This window comes from Bos indicus x Bos taurus, chromosome 19, assembly GCF_003369695.1.
Source record: "Bos indicus x Bos taurus breed Angus x Brahman F1 hybrid chromosome 19, Bos_hybrid_MaternalHap_v2.0, whole genome shotgun sequence".
Lineage (NCBI taxonomy): Eukaryota > Metazoa > Chordata > Mammalia > Artiodactyla > Bovidae > Bos > Bos indicus x Bos taurus.
This window is the reverse complement of record NC_040094.1, coordinates 62,461,642-62,479,336: the sequence shown is the minus strand read 5'-3', so window position 1 is coordinate 62,479,336 and position 17,695 is coordinate 62,461,642. Positions and strand designations below refer to the sequence as shown.

Here is a 17,695-nt window from a genome sequence, read left to right as displayed (position 1 = left end):
TGCGTCTCCTACATTGGCAGGCGGGTTCTTTACCAATGAGCCACCTGGGAAGTCCGTATTAAGTAATACTGCGTGCAGTAGAGAACATCCAGGACAATGAAAAGGTGACCAATAGCCATCCAACATATATAACCAGCACCTACAACTCAACCCCCCCCAAAAACAAACAAGCCTATTAAAAGTGGGCAGAAGAGCTGAAGAGACATTTTTCCAATGAGGAGAGGCAGAGGCCCAAGAAAAGACGCTCAGTATCATATTGGTAATCATCGGGGAAAGGCAAGCCCAAACTGCAATGAGATATCACCTCACCATGGTCAGAATGCCATTATCAGAAACACCACAAATTACAAATGTTGGTGGGGGTGTGGAGAAAAGGGAACCCTTGAACACTGTGCATGGGAACGTACATGGCTGCGGCCAATGAGGAGAGCCATGCTAAGGTTTCTTGCAAAACTAAAAACAGCACTACCATATGGCTGAGCAGTGCCACTCCGGGCATATATCTGAAAATAACAAAAACACCGATTTGAAAAGATGCACGCACCCCAATGTTCGGGCTTCCGCTGTGGCTCAGCTGGTAAGGAATCTGCTTGTAATGTGGGAGTCCTGGGTTGGGAAGATCCCCTGGAGAAGGGAAAGGCTACCAGCTCCAGGATTCCTGCCTGGAGAATTCCACCCACTGCGTAGTCCATGGGGTCGCAGAGCCGGACACGACTGGGCGACTTTCACTGTCCCTTCCCGGGTGTTGACAGCAGCATTATTTACAGTCGCCAGGGTGTGGAAGCAGCCCAGTGTCCACCAACAGAGACTGGCTAAAGAGGACGGAATATTACTCAGTTATGAAAAATGAAGTTTTTCCATTTGCAACAACATGGATGGACTTGGAGAGCGTTATGCTAAGTGAGATAGGCGGACAGAGAGAGACACATGCTGTGTGACGTCACATGCGTGTGGGATCTAAAAAGTATTACAAACTAGTGAATAAAACAGAAAAGACAGACTCTCACATACAGAGAACAAACTAGTGGTTGCCAGTGGGGAGAAAGGGGAGGGAGACACGGGGGGCGGGTAGGGGAAAGGGTGTCATGGGAGTGTATGGTTCACGTGTGTGAAACTTTTGAAAACTGTAAAGTACCTGATGCAAAGAGCTGCTGCTGCTGCTGCGGCGGCGGCGCGTCAGTCGTGTCCGACTCTGTGCGACCCCGTAGACGGCAGCCCACCAGGCTCCTCTGTCCCTGGGATTCTCCAGGCAAGAACACTGGAGTGGGTTGCCATTTCCTTCTCCAATGCATGAAAGTGAAAAGTGAAAGTGAAGTCGCTCAGTCGTCTGACTCTTCGCGGCCCCATGGACTGTAGCCCACCAGGCTCCTCCGTCCATGGGATTTCCCAGGCAAGAGTACTGGAGTGGGGTGCCATTGCCTTCTCTGGATGCAAAGAGCTAACTCACTGGAAAAGACCCTGAAGCTGGGAAAAACTGAGGGCGGGAGGAGAAGGGGACAACGGATGATGAGATGGTTGGATGGCATCACCGACTCAATGGACATGAGTTTGAGCAAGCTCCGGGAGATGGTGAAGGACAGGGAGGCCTGGCGTGCTGCAGTCCATGGGATCACAAGAGTCAGACATGACTGAGTGGCTGAACAACAACAACCATTGAATTTAAAGAATCTTTCATTCACTTAGAAGAGGGGTGGGAGTGGAGGTAGCACATGAAACAGGAGTTTTAAACTCAGGAAAATAAATGATCAAAACAGCCAGGAGCTTTGTTTGAAACAATCATTCAATCATTCAGCTGAAACAATGAGCGAGTGGAAGTAGTTTGAATATAAGAGATTGGGAAGGAAATAATACTAACTACATTTAATGATGTTATTTTTATGTTCCAGGTAGCGCCAAGTGTTTTATTAAAATTAGTTCAACCCTTCCAATAAATCTTTGGTATATTATTCTCCCCATTCCACAGATGAGGAAACTGAGGCACAAACACAGGTCCACAGGCCAGGGATTTACCCCAGGTTGCCAAGTTCTGGAGACCTCGCTACGAAGCAATGCGCCTGGGGCACTGGAGGGTAAAGGCAGCAGCCTGTCGTAAGGTTGGCAGCCAACTGACTTCAAATCAGGGAGATAAGCTTGGGTCATCAGGGCACACCCAGCGTCACCACAAGGGTCCTTAGACGTGCAAAAGGGAGGCAGAAGAGGAGGTCAGAGTGAAGCGATGCGGTGAGTGTCCTCAGTCACTCTGTCGTGTCCGACTCTTTGCAAACCCATAGACTGTAGCCCACCAGGCTCCTCTGTCAATGGAATTTTCCAGGCTAGAATACTGCAGTGGATTGCCATTTCTTCCTCCAGGGGATCTTCCCCACCCAGGGATCGAACACACATCTCTTGCGTCTCCTGCATTGGCAGGCAGATTCTTTACCACTGCGCCAGCTGGGATATCCCTAAAGTGCTGTTTCAAGGACTCAATCTGTTGTTTGCTTCTGAGATGGAGAAAGAAGGGCGTGAGCCAGGGACACAGATGCATCTAGAAGCCAAGAAAGATAAGAAAACAGAATTCTCTCCTACATCCTCCACAAAGGAACACAGCCTTGCCAACACCTTGATTTTGGTCCAGTGACACCCAGGTCCCACTTCCTACCTCCCGAGCTGTGCAGTGATACATCTCTCTGTGTGTTAAGCCATTAAGTGTGTGGCCATTTGTTTATAGCAGCGATAAAAAAACTAACCCCAGGAGCAGAAGAGGAGTCTGAGAACATGGAGTCAGGGAGTAAGACGGAAGAGATCCTAAAGTCGGTCGGTCTAGAACGAGGGCCTCGGGACACACAGAGAAGGTGACTGGGGATTCCGTCTGGGCTGTACCTTGTTGGGGGAACACAAGAGGGCATGGATTCAAGTTTAGAACCTGTCCAGGAAGGAAGGAAGGATTTAGAAGCTATGTGGATGAGTTCCTGATTATAACGTCAGCATCAGAGCAGACTGTGACTGAAACCAAACCGAAATATATCCAGGGCTTCTCTGGTGCCCCGGGCGTACGAACCTGCTTTGCAATGCAAGGCACGCTGGTTCACACCCTGGTCTGGGAAGATCCCGCTTGTGCAGAGCCACTGAGCCTGTGGGTCTGAGCCTGTGTCTAGAGCCTGCAAGCTGCAAACACTGAAGCCCGAGGGCCCTGGAGCCCGTGATCGACGCCAGCAGACGCCAGCAGACAGCAGGGTGATGAGAAGCCCCCGGCTGCAGCTCGATAGAAGCCTGCACGGCAATAAGGACCCGGTGCACCAGGAAAAACAAAAAGGAAAAAATATACACGGATATGAAACATTCCTGGTTAGGAAACCAGCGGTGCCGTAGACTGGGGTGTCTGGAAGGGTTAACACTGGGGCCTCCTCTACTTTCCTGCTGTGGATGAATGTGTGTGCTGGAGAACATTTTAAAGAATGATGAACATGATCTAGTCGTGACTGGCGTTTTTAACTGTTAAGGCTGATTTTTTTTTTCCCCACGGCATGTCCTGGTCAGAAATAAAAATACTATTCACTGTAGTTACACAAAACATCTATTTAGCTTAAATTGCTCTGAGTAGGAGCCTGTGTGATCTAATAATAACTTGGCTATAAAAGCCAGTCATTTCCTATTCAGACAGAATTCCCAGTATTCAGAGAATAAACATGTTACACAACAAATTTCGCAAAAATTTAGAATGATAAACAAGGTCGATGAAAATATAACCTTCAGGTTTCTTGATGAAGCCATTTAAATCATTTAAATACTCAGAACCTTAGGTCTCTGGTTAAAAAAAAAACTAATACTCAGAAAATCATGTATCCCCCCAATGCATATAAAGCCTCTGGCAGCAAAATTGAAAATGAACAAAAAAGAATAAGTAATTCTTACAGTTTGAGAAATATAGCTCATCCTTGTAAAGAGGCAACATTAAGTCTCATTCCTTTCAGCTTATCCAATAGTCTCTTAGACAAAACATGCTATTTGTCCAAACATGCTTTAGTCATAGGGTAAAAATTTAAATAAATATTGGTTCTCCAAGTGGTTATTTACAATACAATATGAAATACTCAGATAATTTGAAAAATCAAAATGACTTGCTAACAACATCCTGCATCTCACAGTTTTCATCCAAGTGTTTGGCATTCCCTGTTTGAAGTCACACGTTATATTTTCATTTGCAAAACCACATTTTCAGAGGTTAACTTACTCTCAGGAAAGCTGGAGCAAGACTCCAGAAACAGTTCATCCACGGGTCTCCGCGGGTCCTGGAGAACAATTCACATTCCTTTTGGGTCACTACTACATCAACGCTTTTAATTTCATGTTTATTGTGAATAGTTCCGTGTAGAACGGTTTCTGAAAAGGACTATGGTCTTAATTCAGCCAGACTGCCAAAACTCTGCTGACATCACGTGGCGACTTCTTTACAGTTTCCTGTTTCTTTGTCTCCCCGCCAGCTCCTCAGCAGGGAGTTCGTGGCTGCAGATGGCTGGCTGGACCCAGCAAGCGTCAGTACTATCAAATCAAAGAGAAGCTAGTCTTTTCCAATTCGCTTTTCTACGCAAGGCCCTCATGGGAGAGCTGACTCCCAACACAGTCTTTTAAAGAAATATAAGTAAAGAAACAGTTCGGAACAGAGCAGAGACAAGTAAAAAAGAAAAAAAAAAAAATGACATGGAGAAGGGAACGGCACCCCACTCCAGTATTTTTGGGAGAATCCCATGGCCAGAGAAGCCTGGCAGGCTACTGTCCATGGGGTCGCAAAGAGCTGGGCACGGCTGAGCAGCTCACACACACACACACACACTGTGCTGAGCCCGGGGGATGCCTGTGAGAAGCACTCAGGTACCCATTCGAAAAAAAAAAAAAAAAAAAAGACAAATACAGAAACGGGCCAGAAAGCAACTCAAAAGTCTCCACTGAAATTTAGTTCTTAAAATCTGGATATAGAAGTATGGCGAAGAAGAATGTAATTTTTTTAAGGGAACAAAATGAACTGAATTTTCATCTTCATCTGAGTTGTGTTGCATGCAAGCTACCTGCGGCATCTTTCTTGCAGTGGGGAATACGAGAGTCCTTAGAGCAACGTCACCTAAAAGCACCTGCCCTCCCAAGAGCTACGAGCTTCTTGTTTCTGCAAAAGTGCCGGAAGGCAGACTTTCTCTGTAAAGCGGCTTTACTTTCTCTGTAAGCAGCCGGTGGTTTTTAGGACATCTTGTTTTTCATATTATTGAAGAAACATTTTTAACAGGTAAGAGCTGCCGTTCTATCTTTTTTTGAGCATTTCAGGTAAATCAAAGATGAGGCAATTCTAAAAAAAAGTGAGAAAGTTGCTCATGAAATTACATGAAATTGTAATTTCATGAAAGTATAATTCGTGGAGAAGAAAGGTGAGTAGGGGCCAGCGTGTCTCTGCTCACTGTGTGGGTCTGTTGCGTTCCCCTGTGCTGTAACTGCTTCCTGAAAACGCCCGTGAGGGTATATGCTGTGCGGGCAATTCTCAAACCAAGTAGGCTCATCCGTTTCCTACGGGCTGTGATAATCACATGAGATCTTCCTCATTCACCTCCCATTCTCTCATATTTATTCTCTTGCAAATTGTACGAGTCCAGAAATGGCTAGGCTAGCAAAATAGAGGCAGATTGAACTCACTAATGCCTACGACTGCCAAACAAAGACAGGCTCTGATTGTTGCTGTACGGCTGCTGTCTTCTGCAGAAGATACAAAATTATCAGACTTAATAACACCTGCCAGAGAATATAATGTGGACATTTTGTTTTCAGATGAACTTTGTATCTAGGAGAGAGATTATGTCTTCTGACCCCAGTTGGCTTCTGGACTGGGTTCTTTCAACACGCTGGCCTCTTCTTTGACCATGTGGTAATCTTTATAGTGTCGTAACACAGCAAGCACACCCTCATTAATCCTCTTTTTCAACATTTTCTTGGTCAAGTCATGTCTGCACTCTTCTAAATAAGCTTTGGTTTCCGCTTCCCAATTAAAAAACAACTGTCCTGTTGGGATTTCAGAAGTGGAATAGCACTAATTTTGTAGTGTAATGTCCTTATGAAGCAATCACATATGGTATTTATTATGTGCAAGGCACAGTGAAATATTGCCACACTGAATAAACATAAGAATCTCACGAGGTGGGCATTATCATGCACGTGCCTGCTCAGTTGTGTCTGACTCTTTTGAGACGCTTTGGATTGTAACCCACCAGGATCCTCTGTCCGTGGGATTCTCCAGGCAAGAACACTGAAGTGGTTGCCATGCTCTCCTCCAGGGGATCTTCCTGACCCAGGGATGGAACCCAGGGCTGTGTCTCCTGCACTGGAGGGCAGATTCTTCACCTCTGAGCCAACTGGATGTCAGGATCAGCCCAACAACGAACCGACCCGAGGGAGCGGTGGCACAGAAGAATTAAGGAAAAGAAGACTCAGAAATACAGTGGGGGTCGGAGGGCTGATGCCACTCGAAGGCAAAACCCAGATCCTGATCCACACGTGTCTTTTATTGTTAACTTCTACTTCCTTGTTCGTGCTCTAGAGATATCTGTTCTTTACAATCTCAGATCCGGGATAAAGACATACAATGCACAGTCCTCAATGCCAAACCTTTAGGCCTTTCAGGACTGTTTAGCTTTTTGGCTAGTGATGCCCTTTCTCAGCAACTCTCTCAAGGCTCTGGTTACGGGAACAGTCACTGATGGTTTTCCATCAGTCACATCAGTACTTCAACATCTTGTTTTCAAGATGTCTTTCCACAACGTACTTTTTACTGCTCCCAGCCCTTCGCCTGGGGCTGATGAGAAAGTCATTCTTATTTTTCAAAGAAGCCCCGTTAATTATAGCACAGGGCTATGCAGAGCTTATCCCCTTCACTGGAAAGTCCAATCACTCCTATTTCACAGATGAGTAAAGTGAGTCCCTGAGCTTAAATAACTTGCACAAAATCAAACAGCTGGCGACCAACAGAACCTGGGTTAAACCCCGCCTTCAGCCTGGGAGCTCAGATGACAAGTGCCGTGTCATGAGCCCAACGTATGTCTCTCTTCCCTCTGCGAGTCTCAGGGAGGTGCGTGCGTTTTATGGTTCTCCTTGACTTTGCCTCCTGTGTTTTGCAGCAGTATTCTCCAGGGCTGGACGTCAGATGCTGTCTTTTGCATGGAGCTAACGCCTCCTCCTGGACACTCTCCTGGCGATTTGTGCAGAGTACCTGGGGCCGTGGGACTTGTGTGCAGCCCTCAAAACCGCGCCAGGTCAAAGTGTAAGGACCTGATCTGCCAAGAGAGCACGCAGCAGCCCAGAGCCTGACAGAAAGAGGCGGGGACGCTGCTCTTTTCCAGAGTCTTCCCTGCTCTGGCCCTTCACCTTTCCTGACCTAGCTGCACTGCCTACATTTGGGTTTTGGTAGATACTCTCCCAAAATTTCCTTGTTTCTTAAAAATATAATATTTTGCTTGGTCCTGCTTTATGAACTTTTTTTTTTGTCTTGCCACACCCTTTGTATGACATATTACCATCTTCCAATCTTATTTGTGGTCCCATTTCTTGGGCGTCTTTTAGCCTCTCTCCATGATCTGCCCGGGCTTCCCAGGTGGCTCAGAGGTAAAGACCCTGCCTGCCAATTCAAGAAACACAAGAGACGCAGGTGAATCCCCTCGGTTGGGACAATTCCCTGGAGAAAGGAATGGCTACCCACTCCAGTATTCTTGCCTAGACAATCCCATGGACAGAGGAGCTTGGCGGGCTACCGTCCATGGAGTAGCAAGAGTCAGACACGACTTAGTGACTAAACAACATGATCTGCCTCTGGGATGTCTCATGGAGCAGAATAATTTTATTTTTCTTTCACCTCTTCTGCAAATCTTTTACTTTCCACAAGGAATGTATGTCGTAGGATCAGCAGTCCGCCTCACCCAGCTGTTTGATGGGACAGTGTCTAAATTAAGCTTGCCTGTGGTTTTCCACTTCCCCACTCCTACACAGATTGTTTTCCCTCTGTTCCTCTCCTTGCTCTTGTTTTCTCTTCATCTGGAAAGTTCTGAGTGAGAACCTCCCGGTATGTTGTTCTACTGGTGCTCACCTTTTAACGTTGGCCGATGTATCTAAGCCTACGCTCTTTGGGAGATGTTAACACTCAGCGTCTCCACCCGTCTTCCCTCCACGGCCTGAGCTGGACACCGTGCTCCCTTCCTGCCCCCGAGGACGTCCTTCAGCACATTTGACCTTGAAACCTTAGCCCTGCTTCTTACGGGCTGTGCAGTGCTGGCAAGTGATTTTCTCTGGAAACTTCACTTTTCTCACCTGTAAGTGTCAGAGAACACAACAGCATCCAATGGGGTCATACAGAATTTTTACATTTAGGGTTTGTTGGGCAGGGTAGTAAAGGAGGAATATGTGATCACTTATGTGTGGAATCTAAAAAATAAATGACTGAGTAAAACAAATCAGAAACAGACTCACAGATATAGAGAGCAAACTATCGGTCACCAGCGGGGTGAGGGGAGTAGGGAAGGAAGAGGGGTCAAGAGCACAAGCCACTGTGTGAATAAGTGAGCTGCGAGGACACACTACACAGCCCAGGGAAGGGCCACGCTTTGCAATAACTTTAAAGGAACTATAATCTGTAAAAAGTTTGAATCACTACATTATATACGTGACACTAATATTATACATCAGCTATAAGGAAGTAAAAGTCGCTCAGTTGTGTCCTACTCTTTGCGACCCCATGAACTATACAGTCCATGGAATTCTCCAGGCCAGAATACTGGAGTGGGTAGCCTTTCCCTTCTCCAGGGGATCTTCCCAACCCAGGGATCGAACCCAGGCCTCCTGCATTGCAGGCGGATTCGTTACCAGCTAAGCTACAAGGGAAGCCCAAGAACACTGGAGTGGGTAGCTTTTCCCTATTCCAGATCTTCCCGACCCAGGAATTGAAAGGGGTCTCCTGCATTGAAGGCAAATTTTTTTTACCAACTGAGCTATCAGAGAAGCCCCATGTATCAACTATACTTCCATTAAAAAAAAGTCAAAGAACTTGTATCTGTTTTTAAGCTCTAGGAAATTTTCAGCTAATACATGGGTCAAATATGGCCTGCCTTCTAGTCAATTTTTTTTACTGGAAGTTTACTAGGTTTTTGAGATATATTTTCCCTGTCTTACCTTTTGCCTAACTACCATCTTGAAATTGGAAGCAATCTGTTTCACACCACACATAAACAACCTTTCCACTACACAATTTTAAATTTATTTTATTTTTTGTTTATAAAATCTGTGTCTTTGTTATTCATTTTTATCGAAGTATAGTTGCTTTACAATGTTGTGAGAGTCTCCATGGTACAGCAAAGAGAGTTAGTTATACATATACATACAACTCCTCGTTTTTGGATTTCCTTCCCATTTAGGTCACCACAGAGCCCTGAGTACCGGTTCCCTGTGCTATTCAGCAGGCTCCCCTGTCCGTGGGATTCTCCAGGCAAGAACACTGGAGTGCGTTGCCGTGCCCTCCTCCAGGAGATCTTCCTGACCCAGGGATTGAATCCGCGTCTCTTGTGTCTCTTGCATTGGCAGGCGAGTTCTTTACCACTAGCACCAACTGGGAAGTTGTTTTAAAATTATATATACTGCTAATTGTTACATATGACATGAGCTTAAATAATATCAACAGAGAATGATCAAGCTGGAGGCTTCAAGGGCCCTCTGAATGGCAGAGGAGTTTCCACCTCATGGTTGTATTAACCTCTTCATCGACATTTCCCAGCTCCTGCTCCTTAGAAAGTTCTAAGAACACCTGAATGGGAGGCAAAGAAGAAGGAAAAACAATAAGCAAGCTGTTGATTGGCCTCAAAAGAAACAGGCAATATACACGGGACTTTTGCGTGAAATTTACAGGAAGGACGCCAGACCACACGGGACGACTCACCTTTCCCAAGGTGCACTGAGAGAGGCTGTATTCTTCCAGGTTAAAGTTACGTTTCACTGAAAGAAAAAATAGACTGGTAGTAGATGTTTACAATTTATTTATTACCAACCATCTAAGTCATCTAAAATAAAAGTGCCAGTAATGAGTATAAATGGAACACAGAACGGAATGAACAAATGTTTGGTGAAAGAATGAAGTGAGAAGTCATAGTATCGGTATAAACGCATATTAAACTCATCTTGACATTAGAATTTCCTCACATTACTTACTGATAATATGGTTTATTACTGGGTTGGCCACAAAGTTCTTTCATAACATCTTATGGAAAAACTCAAACAAACTTCATAGCCAACCTATTAGTAGGTGTATCTTGGGGAGACAGCTAAGTTCCTTGAGGGACTGAGGAACTCACCGATACATTCTTACACAGAGGAAGGTTGCAATTCCATCTCATTCCCTTTAAAAAGATCTCAAAGTCCTGCGTCACTGTGCTACAGCCAGTTCCTCTCCAGGCCCGTCTCTCTACTGGGCCTCCCCACCAGAAAATCTGCATGAGACCAGCCATCAGATGCACTCCACACACACTCACGGGTGCACGGTTCACCGTTTACACACACAGGATCCTCTATGCACGAGCCACCCCTGGGTGCATGGTTCACCGTTTACTCAGGATCCTCTATGCATGAGCCACCCCTGGGTGCCAGGGACGGAGCAGGAGAGATCAGGCAAAGCCTAAACCTCTGCCTTCATGCCGTCTGCGTTCTAAAGAAGCACTTACACGTGTAATTAAGTAAGTAACAGTAGCTCCTCTGGAGAAAAGATACATCTAGCAAATAAGAGATGTTTCCAGGATGGTTTTAAGGAAGGTCACAGTAATAAGGTGATAATTGAGCATAAACCTAAGAGAAGTGAGGAACAGCCTGGACATTTAAGAAGCAGAATTCGGGGAAGAAGGATCAGAGTGTGCAGCCCTGCGCAGGGGCAGGCGGCTATGTCTGGTGTGTTAGAAAGAGCAAGAAAGCAAGCCGGAGAGCTCTTCCGTCTCAGACACGAGGAGTCGGGCACTGTTCTAGGCTCTTCCAGATGAGGTTACTCAGTCCTCTTAGTAATCCTGCCAAGTGGCCACTGACACCACCTTTCACTTAGAGACGAGCCATCTAGACACACAGGGGTTACGTAGCTTTACGAACATCTACCTTGCAGCTTGTTCTAAAAATAGAACTACTCTGTGATCTAGAAATCCCACTCCTGGATATACAGCTAAAGAAAATGAAAACACCAATTCAAGAAGATTCATATACTCCAATGTTCAAAAATAGTGTTGTCTACAATAGCTAACATATGGAAGCCAACTAAGTGCCCATCTACAGACTAATGGATAAAGAAGGTGTGCTGTGTATATATATATCTCACATAAAGTAAAAACTACAAGGATGTACTGTATAGCACAGGGAATACAGCCAGCATTTTATACTAATTTTAAATGGAGTATAATCTACAAAAACTTTGAACCACTACTTTGTATGCCTAAAACAAATATAATAGTGTAAATCAGCTTACATCAATTGAAAAATGAACATAATTAAGGTAAGAACTAATTCTTCAAAGGTTTTATTTAAAAATGGCCACGCTTACCTGTCTCTAACTTGTGAAAGGCCTGAGAGAGGGGCTGAACGTCCTGCACAGGCAGCCTGTAAGCTGAGGACGAGGAGTACCTGGAGACAGAGACACGGTCACACTTCATCTTGAGTTTCAAGGGGGAAAAAGACCATCAAAATAAATGCTGATGTTAAAAGTTAGTAAACCTATTTTATTATTTTAAAAAATTTATTAACAGATAAAATGAATACAAATTAACATTTGGCTTCAATATGAAACAATAAGATAAATTTCAATAGATATTTCTTGCAGTGGCTTTGTTGGCTGGCAGTTGGAGATAATTCTCCTGGAAGTGATCCAGTCTAATCACATTTATGCTCTAATACTTTGGCCATCTGACGCAAAGAGCTGACTCATTGGAAAAAGACCCTGATGCTGGGAAAGACGGAGGGCAGGACAAGAGGGCGACAGAGGATGAGATGGTTGGATGGCATCACCGACTCGATGGACACGAATTTGAGCAAGCTCCAGGAAATACTGAAGGACAGGGGAGTCTGGCGTGCTGCAGCCCATGGGGTTTCAAAGAGTCAGACACCGTTTAGCAACTGAGCAACACAACGCTCAGTTTAGTTTATTCAAACCTATTTCTCGTGGAACATAGGCATTCTGAATGAATCCCTCTGATGAGTTTGAATAATTTAGAACTAATCCCAACATTTCATCCCTGTAACCAGAAAGCGAAGGCAAGAGACATGGTTGAGAGTGAGGGTCATAATAGTGAGGGATTGAGACGGCTTTACACTTAAAAAAAAAAAAAGCACAACGTGAGAGTTGTGAGTTGTTTGATTTGGGGCAGAATGAGGACTGTAGCCCGAGAGACAGCGCATGAGATCGCTGAGACACTGCTCCCAAGAGGCCGCGGGGCAAGGCCAGTATGGAGGTGATTCTGGTGGAGGGGGTATGTGTAATCGGGCACGTGTTTCTTTGCAGAGGATTCTGCTGGTCTCGTGACAGTTGCTGCTGACCACGAGGAGCCGTCGTCGCCATGAAGGAGGTTGGTGCTTTTCTAGATGTGGGGAGGTGCAAGAGTTGGGCTCGTAAAATGGGCTCCTGAGAACATCTAACCATCTGAGGCCCGGAGCTGTTTCCCAGGGGCACAGACGCCTCATGCCTGCCCTCCCCCCGGAACGCTCTCAGGGGTGTTGGAGGTCCGCAGCTGCAGCAGCAATCCTTGTAGAGGGAGGCAGCCCGATGGCTTGTGCCAACCTGCAGTTGACCCAGCTTGAAGGAGAGAAAGTGCCGGGGCTGATTTCTGCCCCGGTCCCCTTGTCCCACCTCTGCTGAGACCTCAGGCCCCACGCATGGCTCGTTCTAGACAGATTGTGAAGCCCCCGGCTGCCCGGAAGCCGCTCAGACCCTGGTCTCCACCCAGCTTGGCTCTCCTGCCTCTCCATCTACATCAAAGCCGTGGCTTGAGGGTCTGGGAATGGGACTGAGTCCGTGTCCCTGCACCCAGCTAGATAATTCTGTTACTTTGTACTGGGTGTTACACCTGCTTCTTACATGGCTTCTCCCCACAAGGAATTTCAAATTCAGCTCCTGCTCCAGCTCCCTGCCCTCCCCTTAAAAAACCACACCCCTCTGCCTCTATGCTCACAGACACACTCCCTTCCGTTCTTCATTGTGAGGCAGGAAAACCCCACTAAAGGCACACGCTTTGATGGTCCTGATTGCTGTTTCCGATGGGGCTGGTTCACTCTAAACACTTGCATCTTTAAAATGGTAAATATTTACGTCTTTTAAATATTTACAGGGAAGCCTGGGGAAGGTGTCCTGGGCTGGCTGTGCTTCTGTGCAGATTCAGGTCATCAGAACTTCCTCTCCGGTTTTTCCAAGTCCCGCTCCAGACCTGGGGACCAGCCTTGGGTGGCCGCGGAGGCCCAGGCCGGTATCCCCAGGCCTCCCTGGGGGGACACATCTTCCTGGGGACTCTCACAAATCTCCTATGATCGGGAAGACTTAAATCTGTTTCTGAGGTCCCTCCCTTGATGCTGAAGTCTAATCGCCCTGAAGTGCTTGCAGAGCAGAGAAGGAACTGCGGATGGAAAAAGCCAACCTGCTCCTCCACAACCAAGAGCGGCTTCACCTTTCCTGCAGGGCCGCCCGAGGGAACAGCCTCAGGACCTCCGTGTGGACCGACATCCCCTGGGAAGCCTCCTTCAGTTTCAGTTCCAGAATGTAATCCTTGCCGAGGCTGTTTTTCAGGTGTTGGATGGAGCCGATGCATCTGCGAACAAGAAGGAAGACACGCTGGGAAAATCTCACCCCTGGGATTTTGTCCTGTTATTCTTAAATTTCAGATGTAGGGAAAGGGGTCCCTGAGGGAGGGGGGAAGAGTGTCAGCTGGTTACAGTGGTTTTGCCCTTTTCATGTCGTTGCTGTGTTAGTTGCTAAGTTGTGTCCAGGTCTTCGTGAGCCCAGGGACTGTAGTCCGCCAGGCTCCTCTGTTCATGGGATTCTCCAGGCAAGAATACTGGAGCAGGTTGCCATTTCCTTCTCCAGGGGATGGTCCAGAACCAGGGATCCAACCTGCATCTCGGATTCTTTACCGCTGAGCCACTGGGCAAGCTTAGCCCTTTCACAGCAAGTCTCGTTTAGAATTCCAGGGCAGGCTTGGCCGGCACCCACCTCAGCCTCCCGGACACCATGATGGCCACGCGGTCGCACACGGCCTCCGCCTCGGCCATGGAGTGGGTGGTCAGCAGGGCGCCCCTCGCCGTGTTTCTAACGGCTCTCTGGACCGTCTGCCTGAATGAGCCCCAACAGTAACGCCGTATTTTAAAAGGGTGAGAAAAAAGAGAGACGGAAGGGAAATTTTATGGATAAAATACAATTCATCAATCATATTTAAATCCTAAATTTAAAAAAACAAACAGGAAAATGTGATTACTTAGAAGGTTTTGGTAAAAGTTTTTAGGTGTTTTTAGGTGTGTTAATGGCATTCTGGTTAAGTTAAAAGAAAGAAAATTTCATTTCTTTAGCAGAAGTTAATCGAAATGTTTATAAACGAAGGATATGCTGCCTAGTATTTGCTTCAAAATAATTGGAAAGCAGCAAAAGGAAGTAGGTAGAGGCAAAGACGAAGAAAGATTGGCCTTACGTGGAGAACATTTGGCTTACTAGAGTCATAGATGATTCTCTTTCCATTTGTATAAAATTTCCGTAACAAAGTTCTTTTAAAAAGTTGGGAAAATACTGGACAGACACAAATATGAAAGTGGGTTGGAGGATTTTATAACTCCAAATATAAAGTTCTTGATAGGAACATAAGAAGAATTTAAAAACTATTAAATGAAAATCTATATCAACAAATTTAACAGGTTAGGTAAAGGCAGCGGAGGACGGGGGTCGAAGCAAAGGAGGAAAATGTATTAGCAAGCTAACAGTTTCTAAGGAAAAAGTTACAGACATCTCAATAACTGGCAAAATTAATCTACATTCCAAATCGCAAGACCTAAAACACCAGCAAGATCCTGAGAGGTTCTCTAACTCCACTCGAACGCTGCTTGAAGCTGGTGCCCTATGAGGGGATGTGCTGCTCAGTTGCTAGGTCGTGTCCGACTCATTGCAACCACACGGACTGCAGCCCGCCAGGCTCCTCTGTCCATGGATTCTCCAGGCAAGAATACTGCAGTGGGTTATCATGCCCTCCTCCAGGGGATCTTCCCGACCCAGGGACTGAACCCCTGTCTCCTACATCAGCAGGCGGGTTCTTTACTGCTGAGCCACCAGGGAAGCCCCTGAGAGAATCTACTCGTTAAACACTGGTTTCCCTGGTACTGTGAGTTGTCTCCGCTCAGCTAGCGGGTCAGTGGATCTGCTTCTCCAAGGTCAGCTTAAAAACGCTCCTTTCACAGAAGGCCCCTCCTCCTGGCCCTGTGGGGGCTGCTCACCACAGCTGCTTCTGCTCCGCGGGGTCCAAGCCTGTGGACGGCTCATCCAGAAGCAGGATGGGCGGGTCTCCCAGGAGGCTCAGCACAAAACACAGCTGCAAGGCAGAGACACGGGCTGTTCCTGCCGCCGCCCGCCACCCACGGAGGAAGCCTGCGGGACACACGCACCTTTCTGGCGGCCCCTCCCGATAACTTCTGCACGGGAACGTCCAGCTGTTCGTGCAGCCTGAAGGCGTCCACCAGCCTGGTGGGAAACAGGGCCAGACGGCGAGATCAGGAGAGGACGTGGGGAGAAGGACGACCAGACGCAGGGGTGACGGCCCTGGGGTCCTCCTTGGACCATCGCTCTCCGAACTGACCGTTGACGCAACGCTGCAGAGCAATTCTCCCCCAATTAAAAAAAATTTAAAAATCTACTCTGAACATGAAAGATTTACATCTCATAAAAAATTGTAAAACTAACCTGAATTCTCATGAAATAGATGATTATTCATTCACTTAAAATTTTTTCAATTTATTCTGTTGAAGTGTAGCTGGTTTACAATGTTGCATTAATTTCTGCCGTACAGCGAAGTGAATCAGCTATGCCTGTCACATTCCTTTTCACGTTCTTTTCCCTCTGGTCTAAGCCAGGATACTGAACAGAGTTCCCCGTGCTGCACAGTAGGACTCTGTTACTTATCATTCTACGTGTGAGAGCTTGCACCGCCAAGCCCAGACTCTCTCGCCATCCCTCCACATCTCGGGCTCCCGGGGAAACACACGTCTGTCCTGTGCGTCTGCTCCTGTTTCTTCGGTAAGTTCGTCTGTGCCCCAGTTTAGATTACGTGTAAGTGGTGCCCTCTGTATCACTGGACACTGACAGCTATTCTACGCTGTTACCTTTTAAAGGTCCCCCGGCCGGGGTGCAGGGTTTGGCCCCTGGCCCCCATCCCCACTCAACCCCTGCTGCTCCCGGAAGATGGAGATGTCCCCCTACTCCCCACTCCTTGTCAGCGACAGCACAGAGGAGCCTCATGGGCGCACAGTACCGTGAGATGGCCATGTGGGCGTCCGCTCGCCGCAGCCCTTTCACAGCAGCAAACACCTCCAGATGCTCGCGCGTGGTCAGGCTGGGCCACAGCACGTTCTCCTGGGGACAGTAGCCCAGGAACCGGATGCTGATGTCCCCCTGCTGATCCGGATCCGAACCGTACCCCGTCAGCTCCACCTGAGAAAGTGTGCTGGTTTCAGAAACGTGCAAGCCCGTCTTCAGCCACGTGATTCCTCAAGAAACTGACTTGTGACTAACGAATGCCTCGAGTTTTTGAACATGGAAGAAATATTACAGCAGTTACCCCGTATATTTATTACAGAAAACTACTTAAAACTACTCACAGTACAGCCTCACAAGGACATCACCTCTACTATAGCACGTCAATTTGGGGAACGGAAACCTCATCTTCATTTGCGCTACCTCTCCAGCTGTTGGCGTCGTCATCCCAGATATCATTCTAACAGATGAACTTTTACCAGCGCCATTAGGTCCCAGCAACCCCAAAATTTCTCCTGAAAGAGAGGCACCCGCCATCAGTATTGAAGTAAAACAATAACATAGATCTGCTTCTTCAGCAACTTTCTGAGATACATGTCCATCTCCATTGCCATTCTGAAATTTATATATGTAATTTGTGTCGCCAAAACATGTGCTTTAGCCCCTGTAATTATATAAAACATTTTGGAAAAAAAGCTTAGAGACTGACATTTGCTGTCCATACTTGGGTCTTTTTTCAGATTACTCTTCCAGTGGGAAAAGGTGCCCATAATTTTTTATAGGGCGGACGGCTGGCCTGCTGAGGACCTAAGCAATTCCTAAACCCGGGAGTCAGGCGCCTTTCCTCCGTCGCAAACTCCACCACCTGTGCCTGAGTCATTATCATCTTTCATCGGAGATGGTACGATGATATGAAAGCCTCTTAACTTGTCCACTACCCAAATTCATGGACAAATAATAGCCAGGGTGAAACATTTTTCAAAGTATCAATTAAATGGTGACAAAAACCCACTAGAGGCATTCTGCTCAACTGGCCTGAAATCTAAACTCTGCTGTGGTTCACACTGGACCCCGTGGGCCCTGCTTGCCTCTGAGGGCATCCCTTCCGTTCACAGAGCATCTGCTGGCCTCTCTGAGCGCCTCACCCACTCCAAAGGCATGCCTGGGTCTGAACCCTCG

At 46.8% G+C, this 17,695-nt stretch overlaps 2 protein-coding genes across 11 annotated transcripts in view; both read right to left on the bottom strand.

Annotated features, from left to right (window-relative positions):
* Positions 1-4,655, bottom strand: part of LOC113878212 (ATP-binding cassette sub-family A member 9-like) — a 54,753-nt gene extending 50,098 nt beyond the window's left edge. For 3 of the 4 annotated variants that reach the window (XM_027519147.1, XM_027519151.1, XM_027519150.1), the window contains exon 1: positions 4,211-4,655. In XM_027519147.1, the coding sequence (XP_027374948.1) occupies positions 4,211-4,249 (39 nt within the window). In that variant the 5' untranslated portion in view covers positions 4,250-4,655. Of the gene's footprint in view, positions 1-1,135; positions 1,172-4,210 lie in introns of those variants that run through there. The other variant, XM_027519148.1, reaches the window with a different exon arrangement.
* Positions 4,656-9,241: 4,586 nt separating this feature from the next.
* Positions 9,242-17,695, bottom strand: part of LOC113878210 (ATP-binding cassette sub-family A member 6-like) — a 67,793-nt gene continuing 59,339 nt past the window's right edge. For 4 of the 7 annotated variants that reach the window (XM_027519142.1, XM_027519143.1, XM_027519141.1 and 1 more), the window contains 9 exons: positions 16,940-17,031; positions 16,515-16,693; positions 15,652-15,727; positions 15,484-15,578; positions 14,219-14,338; positions 13,677-13,817; positions 11,567-11,646; positions 9,932-9,987; positions 9,242-9,799 (listed from right to left, as the gene is read on the bottom strand). In XM_027519142.1, coding sequence (XP_027374943.1) covers positions 9,698-9,799; positions 9,932-9,987; positions 11,567-11,646; positions 13,677-13,817; positions 14,219-14,338; positions 15,484-15,578; positions 15,652-15,727; positions 16,515-16,693; positions 16,940-17,031 — 941 coding nt within the window. In that variant the 3' untranslated portion in view covers positions 9,242-9,697. Of the gene's footprint in view, positions 9,800-9,931; positions 9,988-11,566; positions 11,647-13,676; positions 13,818-14,218; positions 14,339-15,483; positions 15,579-15,651; positions 15,728-16,514; positions 16,694-16,884; positions 17,032-17,695 lie in introns of those variants that run through there. The other 3 variants (XR_003506939.1, XR_003506938.1, XM_027519145.1) reach the window with 3 other exon arrangements.